The sequence below is a fragment of the Oncorhynchus masou genome, chromosome 16 (assembly GCF_036934945.1).
Source record: "Oncorhynchus masou masou isolate Uvic2021 chromosome 16, UVic_Omas_1.1, whole genome shotgun sequence".
In the NCBI taxonomy this organism is placed as follows: domain Eukaryota; kingdom Metazoa; phylum Chordata; class Actinopteri; order Salmoniformes; family Salmonidae; genus Oncorhynchus; species Oncorhynchus masou.
This window is the reverse complement of record NC_088227.1, coordinates 44,164,244-44,182,441: the sequence shown is the minus strand read 5'-3', so window position 1 is coordinate 44,182,441 and position 18,198 is coordinate 44,164,244. Positions and strand designations below refer to the sequence as shown.

The following is an 18,198-nucleotide window of genomic DNA, read 5'->3' as shown; positions in this document are numbered from 1 at the left end:
TATAGTCAGAAACGTACAGAACCCAAAACAACAGGTCAGAGTTGAAAGACATGTTTTGTTCTGAATGTATCATTTGAAAGTAAATTTGGATGTTTAGAAAAGGTAGCATTATATAATAACATTATATTTTGTAAACCAGCCTAAAGATTGTTTTAGTGTTGCCTACTGCAGCTGAGGTAGCAAAAAAACAACAACAACATAATATTAGCTCTCATTTTCCAGCTAGCATTTTCACCACCGAGTGAGTACACACCCCCTTGAAGTGCACGTTGTCAGGTAAACCTGAGAGACGCTGTTCCCAGGTCATGTTCTCCTGAATACCCGATCACACGGACCCAGTCGTCTGAACACCAACCTGTTAGCTTCCCAACGTCCACGCAGGGCCGTGGGTGTGTTATATGCCGTTAATAACTCAAAAAGATGTTGGTTTGCTGGAAAAATTATCTGGAAAAGTTCGACCCAGAAACGTGTCTTTTCAAAGCAGTCTCAGATTGGGGTTTAAAATATGTTAATTGCAGTCATTTAGGCTACCTTTATTTAAACTAAGGAAAGTCAGTTAAGAACAAATTCTTATTTTCAATTACAGACTTGGAACAGTGGGTTAACTGCCTGTTCAGGGGCAGAACGATAGATTTTTACCTTGTCAGCTCGGGGATTTGAACTTGCAACCTTCTGGTTACTAGTCCAACACTCTAACCACTAGGCTACCTGCCACCTCTACACTCTAACCACTAGGCTACCTGCCACCTCTACACTCTAACAGCTAGGCTACCTGCCACCTCTACACTGTAGATGTAGAGAGAGCCAGGGACATATACCCTGGTGGGCTACATTTTGTTTAATTTCCTTAATTGCCAATACAACTGATCTCAAGTCAGTCCATACACCACTACAACTGATCTCAAGTCAGTCCATAAACCACTAACACTGATCTCAAGTCAGTCCATACACCACTACAACTGATCTCAAGTTAGTCCATTAACCACTACAACTGATCTCAAGTCAGTCCATACACCACTACAACTGATCTCAAGTCAGTCCGTACACCACTACAACTGATCTCAAGTCAGTCCATAAACCACTACAACTGATCTCAAGTCAGTCCATACACCACTACAACTGATCTCAAGTCAGTCCATACACCACTACAACTGATCTCAAGTCAGTCCATAAACCACTAACACTGATCTCAAGTCAGTCCGTACACCACTACAACTGATCTCAAGTCAGTCCATAAACCACTACAACTGATCTCAAGTCAGTCCATACACCACTACAACTGATCTCAAGTCAGTCCATACACCACTACAACTGATCTCAAGTCAGTCCATAAACCACTACAACTGATCTCAAGTCAGTCCGTACACCACTACAACTGATCTCAAGTCAGTCCGTACACCACTACAACTGATCTCAAGTCAGTCCATAAACCACTACAACTGATCTCAAGTCAGTCCGTACACCACTACAACTGATCTCAAGTCAGCCCATACACCACTACAACTGATCTCAAGTCAGTCCGTACACCACTACAACTGATCTCAAGTCAGTCCATACACCACTACAACTGATCTCAAGTCAGTCCAAAAAACCACTAAATGTATTTTTATTTTACTCTACTTTACCAACAGTTACTTTATTAAACTATTAGTGGATAGATGTGACCTTGATTTGCGGGGAAAGTTATCTGGAAATTTCAACCCAGAAACGTGTTTTTTTCATACAGGCTCAGGTTGGGGCTTAAAACATGTCAATAAATTATATTTACAGTATTTGACAAACAACAGAATGTAAAACATTTTAAATATTACCTTGAGAACGCATCATCGAGGCCGTACTCCACGTCCTGTGAATAAAAAGGGAACGAAGAAAAGCCCCATGAGACAAAATGTACTGTAGTATGTATCAATACAGCCCCATGAGACAAAATGTACTGTAGTACAGTATCAATACAGCACCAAGAGACAAAATGTACTGTAGTATGTATCAATATAACCCCATGAGACAAAATGTACTGTAGTATGTATCAATATAACCCCATGAGACAAAATGTACTGTAGTATGTATCAATACAGCCCCATGAGACAAAATGTACTGTAGTATGTATCAATACAGCCCCATGAGACAAAATGTACTGTAGTATGTATCAATACAGCCCCATGAGACAAAATGTACTGTAGTATGTATCAATACAACCCCATGAGACAAAATGTACTGTAGTATGTATCAATACAGCCCCATGAGACAAAATGTACTGTAGTATGTATCAATACAACCCCATGAGACAAAATGTACTGTAGTATGTATCAATACAGCCCCATGAGACAAAATGTACTGTAGTATGTATCAATACAGCCCCATGAGACAAAATGTACTGTAGTATGTATCAATACAACCCCATGAGACAAAATGTACTGTAGTATGTATCAATACAACCCCATGAGACAAAATGTACTGTAGTACAGTATCAATACAACCCCATGAGACAAAATGTACTGTAGTATGTATCAATACAACCCCATGAGACAAAATGTACTGTAGTATGTATCAATACAGCCCCATGAGACAAAATGTACTGTAGTATGTATCAATACAGCCCCATGAGACAAAATGTACTGTAGTATGTATCAATACAGCCCCATGAGACAAAATGTACTGTAGTATGTATCAATACAGCCCCATGAGACAAAATGTACTGTAGTATGTATCAATACAGCCCCATGAGACAAAATGTACTGTAGTATGTATCAATACAGCCCCATGAGACAAAATGTACTGTAGTATGTATCAATACAGCCCCATGAGACAAAATGTACTGTAGTATGTATCAATACAGCCCCATGAGACAAAATGTACTGTAGTATGTATCAATACAGCCCCATGAGACAAAATGTACTGTAGTACAGTATCAATACAACCCCATGAGACAAAATGTACTGTAGTATGTATCAATACAGCCCCATGAGACAAAATGTACTGTAGTATGTATCAATACAGCCCCATGAGACAAAATGTACTGTAGTACAGTATCAATACAACCCCATGAGACAAAATGTACTGTAGTATGTATCAATACAGCCCCATGAGACAAAATGTACTGTAGTACAGTATCAATACAACCCCATGAGACAAAATGTACTGTAGTATGTATCAATACAACCCCATGAGACAAAATGTACTGTAGTATGTATCAATACAACCCCATGAGACAAAATGTACTGTAGTATGTATCAATACAGCCCCATGAGACAAAATGTACTGTAGTATGTATCAATACAGCCCCATGAGACAAACTGTACTGTAGTATGTATCAATACAGCCCCATGAGACAAACTGTACTGTAGTACAGTATCAATATAACCCCATGAGACAAAATGTACTGTAGTATGTATCAATACAACCCCATGAGACAAAATGTACTGTAGTATGTATCAATACAACCCCATGAGACAAAATGTACTGTAGTATGTATCAATACAACCCCATGAGACAAAATGTACTGTAGTATGTATCAATACAACCCCATGAGACAAAATGTACTGTAGTACAGTATCAATACAGCCCCATGAGACAAAATGTACTGTAGTATGTATCAATACAGCCCCATGAGACAAAATGTACTGTAGTATGTATCAATACAGCCCCATGAGACAAAATGTACTGTAGTATGTATCAATACAGCCCCATGAGACAAAATGTACTGTAGTATGTATCAATACAGCCCCATGAGACAAAATGTACTGTAGTATGTATCAATACAGCCCCATGAGACAAAATGTACTGTAGTATGTATCAATACAGCCCCATGAGACAAAATGTACTGTAGTATGTATCAATACAGCCCCATGAGACAAAATGTACTGTAGTATGTATCAATACAGCCCCATGAGACAAAATGTACTGTAGTATGTATCAATACAGCCCCATGAGACAAAATGTACTGTAGTATGTATCAATACAGCCCCATGAGACAAAATGTACTGTAGTATGTATCAATACAGCCCCATGAGACAAAATGTACTGTAGTATGTATCAATACAGCCCCATGAGACAAAATGTACTGTAGTATGTATCAATACAGCCCCATGAGACAAAATGTACTGTAGTATGTATCAATACAGCCCCATGAGACAAAATGTACTGTAGTATGTATCAATACAGCCCCATGAGACACAATGTACTGTAGTATGTATCAATACAGCCCCATGAGACAAAATGTACTGTAGTATGTATCAATACAGCCCCATGAGACAAAATGTACTGTAGTATGTATCAATACAGCCCCATGAGACAAAATGTACTGTAGTATGTATCAATACAGCCCCATGAGACAAAATGTACTGTAGTATGTATCAATACAGCCCCATGAGACAAAATGTACTGTAGTATGTATCAATACAGCCCCATGAGACAAAATGTACTGTAGTATGCATCAATACAGCCCCATGAGACAAAATGTACTGTAGTATGTATCAATACAGCCCCATGAGACAAAATGTACTGTAGTATGTATCAATACAGCCCCATGAGACAAAATGTACTGTAGTATGTATCAATACAGCCCCATGAGACAAAATGTACTGTAGTATGTATCAATACAGCCCCATGAGACAAAATGTACTGTAGTATGTATCAATACAGCCCCATGAGACAAAATGTACTGTAGTATGTATCAATACAGCCCCATGAGACAAAATGTACTGTAGTATGTATCAATACAGCCCCATGAGACAAAATGTACTGTAGTATGTATCAATACAGCCCCATGAGACAAAATGTACTGTAGTATGTATCAATACAGCCCCATGAGACAAAATGTACTGTAGTATGTATCAATACAGCCCCATGAGACAAAATGTACTGTAGTATGTATCAATACAGCCCCATGAGACAAAATGTACTGTAGTATGTATCAATACAGCCCCATGAGACAAAATGTACTGTAGTATGTATCAATACAGCCCCATGAGACAAAATGTACTGTAGTATGTATCAATACAGCCCCATGAGACAAAATGTACTGTAGTATGTATCAATACAGCCCCATGAGACAAAATGTACTGTAGTATGTATCAATACAGCCCCATGAGACAAAATGTACTGTAGTATGTATCAATACAGCCCCATGAGACAAAATGTACTGTAGTATGTATCAATACAGCCCCATGAGACAAAATGTACTGTAGTATGTATCAATACAGCCCCATGAGACAAAATGTACTGTAGTACAGTATCAATACAGCCCCATGAGACAAAATGTACTGTAGTACAGTATCAATACAACCCCATGAGACAAAATGTACTGTAGTATGTATCAATACAGCCCCATGAGACAAAATGTACTGTAGTATGTATCAATACAGCCCCATGAGACAAAATGTACTGTAGTATGTATCAATACAGCCCCATGAGACAAAATGTACTGTAGTATGTATCAATACAACCCCATGAGACAAAATGTACTGTAGTATGTATCAATACAACCCCATGAGACAAAATGTACTGTAGTACAGTATCAATACAACCCCATGAGACAAAATGTACTGTAGTATGTATCAATACAACCCCATGAGACAAAATGTACTGTAGTATGTATCAATACAACCCCATGAGACAAAATGTACTGTAGTATGTATCAATACAACCCCATGAGACAAAATGTACTGTAGTACAGTATCAATATAACCCCATGAGACAAACTGTACTGTAGTACAGTATCAATACAACCCCATGAGACAAAATGTACTGTAGTATGTATCAATACAACCCCATGAGACAAAATGTACTGTAGTATGTATCAATACAGCCCCATGAGACAAAATGTACTGTAGTATGTATCAATACAGCCCCATGAGACAAAATGTACTGTAGTATGTATCAATACAACCCCATGAGACAAAATGTACTGTAGTATGTATCAATACAACCCCATGAGACAAAATGTACTGTAGTATGTATCAATACAACCCCATGAGACAAAATGTACTGTAGTACAGTATCAATACAACCCCATGAGACAAACTGTACTGTAGTACAGTATGTACTGTATGCATCGAAGATAACCTACAAATCGTAACATGACCTCCGCATTCTGTGAGCAGAAGCAGTACCAAGACAACCCCCACATGACACTGTACACATCAATATGCAGGCCAATATAACCTACATACTGTAACATTTATAGCAAGAAAGCGTTACCAGTATCAATTCTATACACCTCCTCAGTGCACCACATTATGAAATAGCTTCACCCACATAGCTTCAATCAATCAAATTGCGCAGTGATGTTTAAAAAAAAATTAAATCGGCGTCCCCATCCCACGGGACAGTTAAGCTAACGTAGGCTAATGTGATTAGCATGAGGTTGTAAGTTACGTGAACATTTCCCAGGACATAGACATATGATCTGATATTGGCAGAAAGCTTACATTCTTGTTTATCTAACTGCACTGTCCAATTTACAGTAGCTATTACAGTGAAAGAATACCATGCTATTGTTTGAGGAGAGTGGCACGGTTATGAACTTAAATGTATTAATAAACCAATTAGGCACATTTGGGCAGTCTTGATACAATATTTTGAACCGATATGCAATGGTTCATTGGATCAGTCTAAAACTTTGCATACACACTCTTGCTATCTAGTGGCCAAAATCTAAATTGCACCTGGGCTGGAATAATGAATTATGGCCTTTCTCTTCCATTTCAAAGATGAGGGTACAAAAAAATGGTTGTTTTTTTCTTTGTATTGTCCTTTACCAGATCTAATGTGTTATATTCTCCTACATTCATTTCACATCACTACAAACTTCAAAGTCTTTCCTTTCAAATGGTATCAAGAATATGCATAGCCTTGCTTCAGGTCCTGAGCTACAGGCAGTTAGATTTGGGTATGTCATTTTAGAGGAATGTTTTTTTTTTAAAGGTTGGATCCTTAAGGGGTTTTAAGTGAATTACCAAGAGCTGCAGAGCAGTATTTCATCTCTACACTGTTTTCAATCTCCACTGAGTGTACAAAATTGACGTTGTTCTGAGGGCGGGGGGGAGGGGGGGGGGGGTGTTCCTAACGTTTGATACACTCAGTGTATATCAATATTTTAAATCAATATTCGTTAGTTAATAATATTGGTTTGTGAAATACGGTCAAATTTAGAATAGTAAAGGAGACACATCCTTTGGCAGACTTTTAATAAAGAATATTCAGTAAATAGAGAGAAAGAGAGTGATGAGAGAAAGAGACTGAAGCGAGAGGGAAAGACAGAGAGCGACCCAACCAAATCATGAGAAAACACAAAGATAATTACTTGAAACATTGAAAAGAATTAACAAAAAAACAGAGCAAACTAGAATGCTATTTGGCTCTAAACAGAGAGTACACAGTGCCAGAATACCTGACCACTGTGACTGACCTAAAATTAATTATGTACAGACTCTGTGAGCATAGCCTTGCTATTGAGAAAGGCCGCCGTAGGCAGACATGGCTCTTATGATAAGACAGGCTATGTGCTCACTGCCCACAAAATGAGGTGGAAACCGAGCTGCACTTCCTAACCTCCTGCCCAATGTATGACCATATTAGAGACACATATTTCCCTCAGATTACACGGATCAACAAAGAATTAGAAAACAAATCAAATTTTGATGAACTCCCATATCTACTGGGTGAAATACCACAGTGTGCATCACAGCAGCAAGATTTGTGACCTGTTGCCACAAGAAAAGGGCAACCAGTGAAGAACAAACACCATTGTAAACACAACATATGTTTATGTTTATTTATTTTCCCTTTTGTACTTTAACTATTTACACATCGTTACAACACTGTATATAAATATAGATAATATGACCTATTTCACTTGCTTTTTCAATGTAAACATGTTTCCCATGCCAATAAAAAACCCTTTAAATTGAATTGAGAGAGAGAGCGAGACTTTATAATGTCGTTGACAGACTAGTTGATGAGATGTGGTTGATCTCGTCTCCCAGTGAGGACACATATCGGATGATGTGAAGTATTTAACATTCAAAGGGAAACTCTGCCACCTAGTGGCCAGTATATGTCAACACAGCTGCATAACAAGGAACAACTTGTGTTTGGAGTAGAACATTCAACTAATCACTGATCCAGGGTCAGCTATCATAACTTGTTGTTAAGTTTAGGATTTGTGAACCATAAACTAGTATTTAGGGGTGACCTCTACACCTTAATAATGTATATAGTATATGGCCTTTACAAAAAGAACCCCCTGGCACGACAGGGGACTGTAGTAGAGAAGACTATCCACCTCTATTATAATCGAGGCCATGTCTAATGGGGACAGGGGCGGACTGGCCATCTGGCATTTCTGGCATGTGCCAGATGGGCTGGTACATTTGAAGCCTAGTGGGCCTGTTTGTTGTGCTAAATGATCATTATCCGGTTCATAATTGGGGGCCGGTGTATCAGAAATGCCATGGCCGGTATTTGGTCCCAGTCCGCCGCAGAATGGAGTTCATGTCATTATCATCCGTTATATCTAAACAACATCCTGGAACAGACCCAGATTATCATCCGTTATCTCTAAACAACGTCCTGGAACAGACCCAGATTATCATCCGTTATCTCAAAACAACGTCCTGGAACAGACCCAGATTCTCATCCGTTATCTCTAAACAATATCCTGGAACAGACCCAGATTCTCATCCGTTATCTCTAAACAATATCCTGGAACAGACCCAGATTCTCATCCGTTATCTCTAAACAACATCCTGGAACAGACCCAGGTTCTCATCTGTTATCTCTAAACAACATCCTGGAACAGACCCAGATTCTCATCCGTTATCTCTAAACAATATCCTGGAACAGACCCAGGTTCTCATCCGTTATCTCTAAACAACATCCTGGAACAGACCCAGGTTCTCATCCGTTATATCTAAACAACATCCTGGAACAGACCCAGATTCTCATCCGTTATCTCTAAACAATATCCTGGAACAGACCCAGATTCTCATCCGTTATCTCTAAACAACATCCTGGAACAGCCCCAGGTTCTCATCTGTTATCTCTAAACAACATCCTGGAACAGACCCAGGTTCTCATCCGTTATCTCTAAACAACATCCTGGAACAGACCCAGATCCTCATCCGTTATCTCTAAACAACATCCTGGAACAGACCCAGGTTCTCATCCGTTATCTCTAAACAACATCCTGGAACAGACCCAGGTTCTCATCCGTTATCTCTAAACAATATCCTGGAACAGACCCAGGTTCTCATCCGTTATCTCTAAACAACATCCTGGAACAGACCCAGATTCTCATCCGTTATCTCTAAACAACATCCTGGAACAGACCCAGGTTCTCATCCGTTATCTCTAAACAACATCCTGGAACAGACCCAGGTTCTCATCTGTTATCTCTAAACAACATCCTGGAACAGACCCAGATTCTCATCCGTTATCTCTAAACAATATCCTGGAACAGACCCAGATTCTCATCCGTTATCTCTAAACAACATCCTGGAACAGACCCAGATTCTCATCCGTTATCTCTAAACAACATCCTGGAACAGACCCAGATTCTCATCCGTTATCTCTAAACAACATCCTGGAACAGACCCAGGTTCTCATCCGTTATCTCTAAACAACATCCTGGAACAGACCCAGGTTCTCATCCGTTATCTCTAAACAAAATCCTGGAACAGACCCAGTTCATCCTCAGAGGAGAAGAAATACTGTTTGAGTCACATTAGGTGTGATAATGAGACTGGATAGACCAATCACAGGCCTGGAACCCAAGGTCACAACCTACCCAGGAGTCGTGTTTGATTGGTCGTTTCCGGGTGGGTTTGTTGCGGGGCGAGCTGAACGACATGGAGAAGAATGGCCGTCTCAGCTTCTCTTCCTTCTCCAGGGGCTGGTGCTTCTCTGAGTCTGACAGAGACAGAGGGGGAAGGAGCAAGGGAGGGAGGTTGGAGGAAAGAAAGAGAGAGAGAGAGGTAGAGAGGGGAGGGGAGAGGTAGAGATAAAGAGAGAGAGAGAGGTAGAGAGGGGAGGGGAGAGGTAGAGATAAAGAGAGAGGTAGAGAGGGGAGGGGAGAAGTAGAGATAAAGAGAGAGAGAGAGGTAGAGAGGGGAGGGGAGAGGTAGAGATAAAGAGAGAGAGAGAGGTAGAGAGGGGAGGGGAGAGGTAGAGATGTAGAGAGGGGAGAGGTAGAAATAAAGAGAGAGGTAGAGAGGGGAGGGGAGAGGTAGAGATAAAGAGAGAGAGAGGTAGAGAGGGGAGGGGAGAGGTAGAGATGTAGAGAGGGGAGAGGTAGAGATAAAGAGAGAGGTAGAGAGGGGAGGGGAGAGGTAGAGATAAAGAGAGAGAGAGAGAGGTAGAGAGGGGAGTGGAGAGGTAGAGATAAAGAGAGAGAGAGAGGTAGAGAGGGGAGGGGAGAGGTAGAAAAAAAGAGAGAGGTAGGGAGGGGAGAGGTCGAGAAAATGAAAGAGAGAGAGAGAGAGGTAGGGAGGGGAGAGGTAGAGAAAAAGAGAGAGAGAGAGGTAGGGAGGGGAGAGGTAGAGAAAAAGAGAGAGAGAGAGGTAGGGAGGGGAGAGGTAGAGAAAAAGAGAGAGAGAGAGGTAGGGAGGGGAGAGGTAGAGAAAAAGAGAGAGAGAGAGAGACTCATCTTTTGTTGTTTCCATTGACCCTGCGTCACAGGACAGAGTAGATCAATGAAAGCCCATGGGACATGGCCATCACAGCAGTAGAATTTTAATGACCTGAAACTTTCAACCGTAGTGATCAGACCAGGTCCCCGAGGCTTTACTGCGCCACTTTAGAAGAATCTCCAGCTGTCTCCCCTGAAGCCATGAGCACCGAGAGGAGAGTGGAGCAGAGAGGAGCTAAGTGACTTACCTCAAGCGCAGTGAGTGTGTCCTACGGAGGAGTCTACATCTGCAGACTCCCTGCCGTGCTAGAGTTGAGCAACGAAAGGCAAGGTCAAGATCACATACAGCAAGAGTACCAGGAAGTTGACCTACCTGAGACACAGTGTGTGTTTGTCATCTCTGTCTGTCCATCGCTGACAGAACATGAGCAGCACGTCCTGGCCTTCTTACTTTTATCTGAGGACAGAGAGGAGAAGCAGAGAGAAGAGAAGACTCCTTAAAGGGGAAGAATCTCTGCACACTTATATCAACAGCATTAATGATCTACCTTCCTGAGCTACTGCAAATAGTTAGTACTCACCTTCCTGATTTACTGTTAGTTAGTACTCACCTTCCTGATGTAGTTAGATTTACTGTCACTCACCTTCCTGATTCACTGTTAGTTAGTACTCACCTTCCTGATTTACTGTTAGTTAGTTTACTACTGTCAGAGTCTCACCTTCCTGATTTAGTTAGTTAGATTTACTGTCAGTTAGTACACCTTCCTGATTTACTGTTAGTTAGTTAGAGTTAGTACTCCTTCCTGATTTACTGTTAGTTAGTACTCACCTTCCTGATTTACTGTCAGAGTTAGTACTCACCTTCCTGATTTACTGTCAGAGTTAGTACTCACCTTCCTGATTCACTACTCACCTTCCTGATTTACTGTCAGAGTTAGTACTCACCTTCCTGATTTACTGTCAGAGTTAGTACTCACCTTCCTGATTTACTGTTAGTTAGTACTCACCTTCCTGATTTACTGTTAGTTAGTACTCACCTTCCTGATATACTGTACTTAGTACTCACCTTCCTGATGTACTGTCAGTTAGTACTCACCTTCCTGATTTACTGTCAGAGTTAGTACTCACCTTCCTGATTACTGTCAGAGTTAGTACTCACCTTCCTGATTTACTGTTAGTTAGTACTCACCTTCCTGATTTACTGTTAGTTAGTACTCACCTTCCTGATTTACTGTTAGTTAGTACTCACCTTCCTGATTTACTGTCTGTTAGTTAGTACTCACCTTCCTGATTTACTGTCACTCACCTTCCTGATTTAGTTACTCACCTTCCTGATGTAATGTCAGAGTTAGTACTCACCTTCCTGATGTACTGTCAGAGTTAGTACTCACCTTCCTGATGTACTGTTAGTTAGTACTCACCTTCCTGATTTACTGTTAGTTAGTACTCACCTTCCTGATGTAATGTCAGAGTTAGTACTCACCTTCCTGATGTACTGTTAGTTAGTACTCACCTTCCTGATTCACTGTTAGTTAGTACTCACCTTCCTGATTTACTGTTAGTTAGTACTCACCTTCCTGATGTAATGTCAGAGTTAGTACTCACCTTGCTGATGTACTGTCAGAGTTAGTACTCACCTTCCTGATGTACTGTTAGTTAGTACTCACCTTCCTGATGTACTGTTAGTTAGTACTCACCTTCCTGATTCACTGTTAGTTAGTACTCACCTTCCTGATGTACTGTCAGAGTTAGTACTCACCTTCCTGATGTACTGTCAGAGTTAGTACTCACCTTCCTGATGTACTGTTAGTTAGTACTCACCTTCCTGATTCACTGTTAGTTAGTACTCACCTTCCTGATGTACTGTCAGAGTTAGTACTCACCTTCCTGATTCACTGTTAGTTAGTACTCACCTTCCTGATTCACTGTTAGTTAGTACTCACCTTCCTGATTTACTGTTAGTTAGTACTCACCTTCCTGATATACTGTCAGAGTTAGTACTCACCTTCCTGATTTACTGTTAGTTAGTACTCACCTTCCTGATTTACTGTTAGTTAGTACTCACCTTCCTGATGCACTGTTAGTTAGTACTCACCTTCCTGATTTACTGTTAGTTAGTACTCACCTTCCTGATGTAATGTCAGAGTTAGTACTCACCTTCCTGATGTACTGTCAGAGTTAGTACTCACCTTCCTGATTTACTGTTAGTTAGTACTCACCTTCCTGATTTACTGTTAGTTAGTACTCACCTTCCTGATGTACTGTCAGAGTTAGTACTCACCTTCCTGATTTACTGTTAGTTAGTACTCACCTTCCTGATGTACTGTCAGAGTTAGTACTCACCTTCCTGATTTACTGTTAGTTAGTACTCACCTTCCTGATGTACTGTCAGAGTTAGTACTCACCTTCCTGATGTACTGTCAGAGTTAGTACTCACCTTCCTGATTTACTGTTAGTTAGTACTCACCTTCCTGATGTACTGTCAGAGTTAGTACTCACCTTCCTGATTCACTGTTAGTTAGTACTCACCTTCCTGATTCACTGTTAGTTAGTACTCACCTTCCTGATTTACTGTTAGTTAGTACTCACCTTCCTGATGTACTGTCAGAGTTAGTACTCACCTTCCTGATGTACTGTCAGAGTTAGTACTCACCTTCCTGATTTACTGTTAGTTAGTACTCACCTTCCTGATTTACTGTTAGTTAGTACTCACCTTCCTGATTTACTGTTAGTTAGTACTCACCTTCCTGATTTACTGTCAGAGTTAGTACTCACCTTCCTGATTTACTGTTAGTTAGTACTCACCTTCCTGATTTACTGTCAGAGTTAGTAATCACCTTCCTGATTTACTGTTAGTTAGTACTCACCTTCCTGATTTACTGTCAGAGTTAGTACTCACCTTCCTGATTTACTGTTAGTTAGTACTCACCTTCCTGATTCACTGTTAGTTAGTACTCACCTTCCTGATTTACTGTTAGTTAGTACTCACCTTCCTGCTTTACTGTTAGTTAGTACTCACCTTCCCGATTTACTGTTAGTTAGTACTCACCTTCCTGATTTACTGTCAGAGTTAGTACTCACCTTCCTGATGTACTGTCAGAGTTAGTACTCACCTTCCTGATGTACTGTCAGAGTTAGTACTCACCTTCCTGATTTACTGTTAGTTAGTACTCACCTTCCTGATTTACTGTTAGTTAGTACTCACCTTCCTGATTCACTGTTAGTTAGTACTCACCTTCCTGATTCACTGTCAGAGTTAGTACTCACCTTCCTGATTTACTGTTAGTTAGTACTCACCTTCCTGATTTACTGTTAGTTAGTACTCACCTTCCTGATTTACTGTTAGTTAGTACTCACCTTCCTGATTCACTGTCAGAGTTAGTACTCACCTTCCTGATTTACTGTTAGTTAGTACTCACCTTCCTGATTTACTGTTAGTTAGTACTCACCTTCCTGCTTTACTGTCAGAGTTAGTACTCACCTTCCTGATTTACTGTTAGTTAGTACTCACCTTCCTGATTTACTGTTAGTTAGTACTCACCTTCCTGATTTACTGTTAGTTAGTACTCACCTTCCTGATTTACTGTTAGTTAGTACTCACCTTCCTGATTTACTGTTAGTTAGTACTCACCTTCCTGATTTACTGTTAGTTAGTACTCACCTTCCTGATTTACTGTTAGTTAGTACTCACCTTCCTGATTTACTGTTAGTTAGTACTCACCTTCCTGATTTACTGTTAGTTAGTACTCACCTTCCTGAGCAATCTCCCACAGGTCCAGAGCTACTTTGAAGGCCTGGGCTACTGTTAGCGTCACAGCCTGGGCCTGTCAATGACAGAACACAGAACCTCAGAGAATAACACACTCTGATTGGCTACATCTTCAAAGAACCTCAGGTAATACCATAGTTAAACTGGCCCTTACTGTTAAGAGTTTAAGCAAATACACAGTAAACATTATCATACGTGCACTACCCATTGTTACCACAAGATGGAGCCACACACGCCCTTTTCACTGCAGTCTGCATCTAAAGAGAGTAAGTTTGGTCTTCTATTGAAAATCCTGGTGACTTATGAAGTCAGAGGAATAAAACTCCTTAATTTATTTAAGGTCTTATTTGTGATATTCAGTGCCTGGGATCATTACTATCAAACAGGACCGTTAAATGATAACAGTAAGATGTGTGTGTCTTTTCATAAATGAAAACTGTTGCTCACTTACGATCTTCTTCTTGTGGCAGAGGAAAGCGTGGCACTCAAGTGTCTCACTGAACTGACTCTGGGAAACGTAGGCAAACACCTTGTCCTGAGTTTTATCTGCTGTGCAGTAAGAGATTCTGCAGGAGGAGAGAAAAATACAACTCCCATCAACCAGTGCGGTCTAGGATATGAAAGAACCATGACATAGAAAACATACCACACACTTCACTGTCAAATGTCAAATAAAAGCTGACTTCATAAACACTCTCTGGATGAATCACGGCCTTTCGAGTGGAGCAGCGGTCTAAGTCATTTGCATCGCAGTGCTGAGGTGTCTCCACAGCCTTATGCTCGATGTGTCACATCCGGCCGGGAGACCCGTGAGGCGGTAGCACAACTGGCCCAGCGTCTTCCGGGTTAGGGGAGGGATTTCCTCGTCTCATTGTGCTATAGGGACTCCTTGTGGTGGGCCGTGCGCCTGCAAGCTGACCTCGGGTCGTCAGTTGGACGGTGTTTCCTCGGACACATTGGGGTGCGGCTGGCTTCCGGGTTAAGCCAGCAGTGTGTCAAGAAGCTGTGCGGCCTGTCAGGGTCGTGTTTCGGAGGACACATGGCCTCTTCCGAATCCGTACGGGAGTTGCAGTGATGAGACTGTAACTACCAAAAGGGGTAAAACATGTTTTATTTTTTTATGGAGTGATGACTCACGCTTCACCATCTGGCAGTCCAACGGACAAATCTGGGTTGGATGCCAGGAGAATGCCACCTGCCCCAATGCATAGTGGCAACTGTAAAGTTTGGTGGATGAGGAAAACTGGTCTGGGGCTGTTTCATTGGTTTGGGCTCGGCCCTTTAGTTCCAGTGAAGGGAAATCTTAATGCTACAGCATACACTGACATTTTAGATGATTCTAACTTTGTGGCAACAGTTTGGGGAAGGCCCTTTCCTGTTTCAGCATGACAAAGCCACAGTGCAGAAAGTGAAGTCCATACAGAAATGGTTTGTTGAGATCGGTGTGGAAGAACTTGACTGGCCTGCACAGAGCCCTGACCTCAACTCTATCGAACACCTTTGGGATGAATTGGAACGCGGACTGAGAGCCAGGTCTACTTGCCCAACATTAGTGCCCAACCTCACGAATGCTCTTTTGGCTGAAGGAAGCAAGTCCCCAAAGCAATGTTCCTACATCTAGTGGAAAGCATTCCCAGAAGAGTGGAGGCTGTTATAGCAGCAATGTTCCTACATCTAGTGGAAAGCCTTCCCAGAAGAGTGGAGTCTGTTATAGCAGCAATGTTCCAACATCTAGTGGAAAGCCTTCCCAGAAGAGCGGAGGCTGTTGTAGCAGCAATGTTCCAACATCTAGTGGAAAGCCTTCCCAGAAGAGTGGAGGCTGTTATGGCAGCAAAGGGGGGACCAACTCCATATTAATGCTCATGATTTTGGAATGAGATGTTTGATTAGCAGGTGCCCACATACCTTTGGTCATGTAGTGTATGTTGCCCATGCCAATAAAGCCCCTTTGAATTTAATTGAATTGAATGGAGAGAGATAGCGAGAGAGAGAGAGAGAGAGAGAGAGAGAGAGAGAGAGAAGGCGAGAGAGAGAAAGACAGCGAGAGTGACAGACAGCAAGAGAGTGAGAGAGAAAGAAAGACAGAGAGAGAAAGACAGAGAGAGTGAGAGAGAAAGACAGAGAGAGAGTGAGAGAGAAAGACAGAGAGACAGAGAGAGAGAAAGAAAGAGAGACCGAGAGAGAGAAAGAAAGAGAGAGAGAAAGACAGAGAGAGAGAGTGAGAGAGAAAGACAGAGAGAGAGAGTGAGAGAGAAAGACAGAGAGAGAGTGAGAGAGAAAGACAGAGAGAGAGTGAGAGAGAAAGACCGAGAGCAAGTGAGAGAAAGACAGAGAGTGAGAGAAAGAGAGAGTGAGAGAGAAAGACAGAGAGTGAGAGAGAAAGACAGAGAGAGTGAGAGAGAAAGACATAGAGAGTGAGAGAAAAAGACATAGAGAGTGAGAGAAAAAGACAGAGAGAGAGTGAGAGAGAAAGACAGTAGAGAGAGTAAGAGAGAAAGACAGAGAGCAAGTGAGAGAAAGACAGAGAGCAAGTGAGAGAAAGACAGAGAGAGAGAAAGACAGAGAGAGTGAGAGAAAGAGAGAGTGAGAGAGAAAGACAGAGAGAGAGTGAGAGAGAAAGACAGAGAGTGAGAGAGAAAGACAGAGAGAGTGAGAGAGAAAGACAGAGAGAGTGAGGGAGAAAGACAGAGAGAGTGAGAGAGAAAGACAGAGAGAGTGAGAGAGAAAGACAGAGAGTGAGAGAGAAAGACAGAGAGAGTGAGAGAGAGAAAGAGAGAATATGATGATAGTGTTATACTCATAACTCCACTCTGCTATACCCAACCTGTTGCATATGCATGAGCAGCAGGCCAATCACAGCAGGGCGCGAGGGGGGAAACATGAATATTAATTAGGTATATATATATATCACAGATGGGCCAAAGAGACTGTGTCCCAAAGCGCTACGGGTCCTAGTCAAAAGTAGTACACTACTACCCTAAAGGAATTGGGTGCCATTTGGGACACATCCAGAACATGGAAGACAGAGCAGAGCAGAAACAAACTGAACACATTAGCTTTACGGTCTTAAAAAAAGAAAAACTCCTTACGGAATCTTAAGCTGTCTTGTCAAAGATGTAAAACCACTGAACAGGCTTTGAAAGAGATTCATTACCAGGGGCCACGGTTATTAACCTCTCAGAGGAAGAGCGCTGATCTAGGATCAGATTCTATCTGTCCATGTAATATTTTTTTAACGGTGATCTAAAAGACAAAACTGGTCCTATATCAGCACTCCTACTCAATCTACATACATCTATTAAAACACAATGTCACAAGCAAATGAGAACCGAGCGAGAACGTTCCTTGTTATGGAAATGTTTCTTGTTATCTACGTAACAATCAACCCCAGTTTCAACAACAGCCAATGAAAGGAAAAGGAACCAGAGAGTATTCATGTTCAAAACGTAACGTTAAGCCTATAACTACTGTTCCCTGAAGGAGGGAAACCCGGTACAACATGTTATGTTCAAAACGTAACGTTAAGCCTATAACTACTGTTCCCTGAAGGAGGGAAACCCGGTACAACATGTTATGTTCAAAACGTAACGTTAAGCCTATAACTACTGTTCCCTGAAGGAGGGAAACCCGGTACAACATGTTATGTTCAAAACGTAACGTTAAGCCTATAACTACTGTTCCCTGAAGGAGGGAAACCCGGTACAACATACTATGTTCAAAACTAAACATTATGACTATAACTACTGTTCCCTGAAGGAGGGAAACCAGGTACAACATACTATGTTCAAAACTAAACATTATG

At 41.3% G+C, this 18,198-nt stretch overlaps 1 protein-coding gene across 1 annotated transcript in view; it reads right to left on the bottom strand.

The window, feature by feature from the left end:
- Window positions 1–18,198, bottom strand: part of si:dkey-71h2.2 (low density lipoprotein receptor adapter protein 1) — a 137,053-nt gene that overhangs the window by 18,176 nt on the left and 100,679 nt on the right. The window contains exons 4-8 of the mRNA XM_064990511.1: window positions 14,848–14,962; window positions 14,379–14,451; window positions 11,001–11,084; window positions 9,788–9,909; window positions 1,812–1,846 (exon numbers count right to left, since the gene is read on the bottom strand). Of these exons, the coding sequence (XP_064846583.1) occupies window positions 1,812–1,846; window positions 9,788–9,909; window positions 11,001–11,084; window positions 14,379–14,451; window positions 14,848–14,962 (429 nt within the window). The remainder of the gene's footprint in view (window positions 1–1,811; window positions 1,847–9,787; window positions 9,910–11,000; window positions 11,085–14,378; window positions 14,452–14,847; window positions 14,963–18,198) is intronic.